Here is a 2,577-nt window from a genome sequence, read left to right on the forward strand (position 1 = left end):
AAGCACATTACGATTGGGATAGCACATTACGATTGGGATAGCACATTACGATTGGGATAGGCACATTACGATTGGGATAGCACATTACGATTGGGATAGCACATTACGATTGGGATAGCACATTACGATTGGGCACACATTACGATTGGGATAGCACATTACGATTGGGATAGCACATTACGATTGGGATAGCACATTACGATTGGGATAGCACATTACGATTGGGATAGCACATTACGATTGGGATAGCACACACAGTTGGGATAGCACACGCAGTTAGACAAAATTTACACAATGCAGCTTTTGACTTGTTTGATGAGAACAAGACAGGTAAAATAGATTATCATGAGCTCAAGACGATAATGAAGGCTCTGGGGTTTGAGATAACGAAGCAGCATATCATGGATGTTATGAAACAGTTTGACCCACAGAATACGGGTTATATTAGTTTCAATGACTTTATTACGTTAATGACTGACCGCATCACGTCACGCGACCCGATGGAGGAGATTGCTCTGGCGTTCAAGTTGTTTGATGATGACGACTCGGGTCTAATTACTTTGGACAAGCTTAAGAGAGTTGCGATGCAGCTGGGCGAAGACCTCACAGACGAAGAACTGAAGAGTATGATCGAAGAATTCGATAAGGACATGGATGGATGCAGTAAGTTTCAGCGGGGTAATCATCCGCGACACTTGCGCGCACATTCACTCTGGTGCGGATATGTCTTTTGTTTAGTCGACCAGAAAGAATTTGCAGCGATAATGACCCAGGCTGCATTATTTTAGAGTCATAAAATAATGCGGTTATTGGTACACTCTTTGTGGCAGTGGTAAGGCGTTACGCGGGTTACGTCCCACTTTAGAGGACAACCAGGAAAGTGGGGACCCGGATGAGGCTGGGACCCGGATGAGGCTGGGAAAGTGGGGACCCGGATGAGGCTGGGGGAGGTCGCACATGTCGGGTGATAGTGGTAGTAATATATATGTTGCAGTAACCATGAGGGATGTCAAGGCTTCCCTTTAGCAATAACGTTGGCGGACCCAGCGAACGGCAGGGAGCCAATGACGACCATACCGCAAGCTTTCAGCCAACAAATGGTTGAAGCGATGCTGGCGAAGATAGACTACTCAGTATTCTGTAAAGCTGCCGCGTCCCTCGGTCTGCAGGTACCGCAAGACGCGGCAAACCTCGATGAAGAAGGGTACCGCCTCATTCACCACGCGCTGTTCGAGGTCCACGTCATTGAGGGTGAACTGCACTGTCCCCTCTGTCAGACCGTGTACCCCGTCAGCAACGGCATTCCGGACTTCGTGCACTGACAAGTGAGAACAGCCCGACGTCCTACAGCCGGAATTTTCCTGCACCCGGACTTGTTACAGCTGGACTCCCCCTAAAACAAATTCGGCTAATGGAGCGGTGAATAAATGGACGGACGCCTCCTTTCCGGACCACTGCGCCAACTACTCCTTTCCGGGATGCCGGATTTTTACGCGCAGTTGAGCTCGTTCATTCTCTTACATCAACAGGTTTGGGGTACCCCCAAAATCGAACCCCCCCCATGGTTACAGAATCCCGGTTCTGGGAGTCTCAGTTTTGGGGGCCGCCCACCTTTCGTTGAAAATAATGTGTGTCGAGTGGTCCCACTCTCGGTGAAACGTCGCAGTACCCTGAGCACCTCCTGTACGCGCTTGGCTGTGGCCATCCGGTGAAATGGTGTAGTCGCGTTCAGAGGGCGGCCACAGTCCTGTGGCGTCACGCCGAGGACGGGACGCTACAATCAGGACAGGGGAGTTACTGGTCACTTGTTGGCTTCTTTCTCCCCATCCTGATCTCGTCTGATGTTGCTGCTAAGTTCGCAACACAGTCGCGGGCGGTCCCATCTGACCTGTGCCGTCGGGCCGGAAGGAGACGACCCGTGCACATTAGCCCTTTCATGGCAAAGCCCCAGCCTTCTATATAACGCAACCGCCTTGAGTAGACTCTTCATTCCAGCGCAAACACCTTGGGTTCATCCTCCAGGCGCACCATCAACATACCACTAGCCCAACAACAAACCCGTTCAGGCCGCGAACCGTGAAGGGACTGTGGTACTTCACTTCTGGCTTGAGCCACTCTCTCTTGTCGGGCCGCAGACAGAAGTCTGATCAGTCGGTTGAAAGGTCTCCTTAAAAAAAAATTCGCCGTCGTCTAGACTTCGCCGTCGTCCAGACTTCGCCCGTTTTGCTCGTTACGCCTTCAGTAACTGGACAAGTCGGGGAACGCCACTGTAACAATCCTCGACTACTGTCCCCTCGCAAACCCCCCCGGGAACTGGGACGGCGAGTCCATCCCAGTTGGGAGTGGATTCCCCCGTGGGACATGAGTCAAAAACCGGAGCACGAATCCCAATTGGTCGTGGGCCGAGGGAGAAGGTTAAATGTCTTCTCTTTCCGACGTTGCACACTCCATGTTCCCTGAATGGCGCCCAAGGCCATTGTGGTGACCTACTGTAGTGACCTCCATTCGCGGTCCCGTTGATGGGGTGGAGGCACTTGTAGCTGGAGCAGAGCGTATCATTTGGACGCGTCCCTCCCT

General features: G+C 51.8%; 2 protein-coding genes across 2 annotated transcripts; both read left to right on the forward strand.

Moving 5' to 3' along the window:
- Window positions 1-362: 362 nt before the first annotated feature.
- Window positions 363-788, forward strand: GNI_151250 (centrin; the record flags this gene model as incomplete). The annotated part of the gene is made up of 2 exons (XM_011134477.1): window positions 363-663; window positions 739-788. The coding sequence occupies 2 exons, from the start codon at window positions 363-365 to the stop codon at window positions 786-788; spliced, it is 351 nt and encodes a 116-aa protein (XP_011132779.1).
- Window positions 789-1,064: 276 nt separating this feature from the next.
- On the forward strand, window positions 1,065-1,322 carry GNI_151260 (TRM112-like protein; the record flags this gene model as incomplete). The annotated part of the gene is made up of 1 exon (XM_011134478.1): window positions 1,065-1,322. One exon carries the CDS (start codon window positions 1,065-1,067, stop codon window positions 1,320-1,322), a length of 258 nt encoding a protein of 85 aa, XP_011132780.1.
- Window positions 1,323-2,577: the final 1,255 nt, after the last annotated feature.

This window comes from Gregarina niphandrodes (genome assembly GCF_000223845.1).
Source record: "Gregarina niphandrodes unplaced genomic scaffold scaffold00042, whole genome shotgun sequence".
Classification (NCBI taxonomy): Eukaryota; Apicomplexa; class Conoidasida; order Eugregarinorida; family Gregarinidae; genus Gregarina; species Gregarina niphandrodes.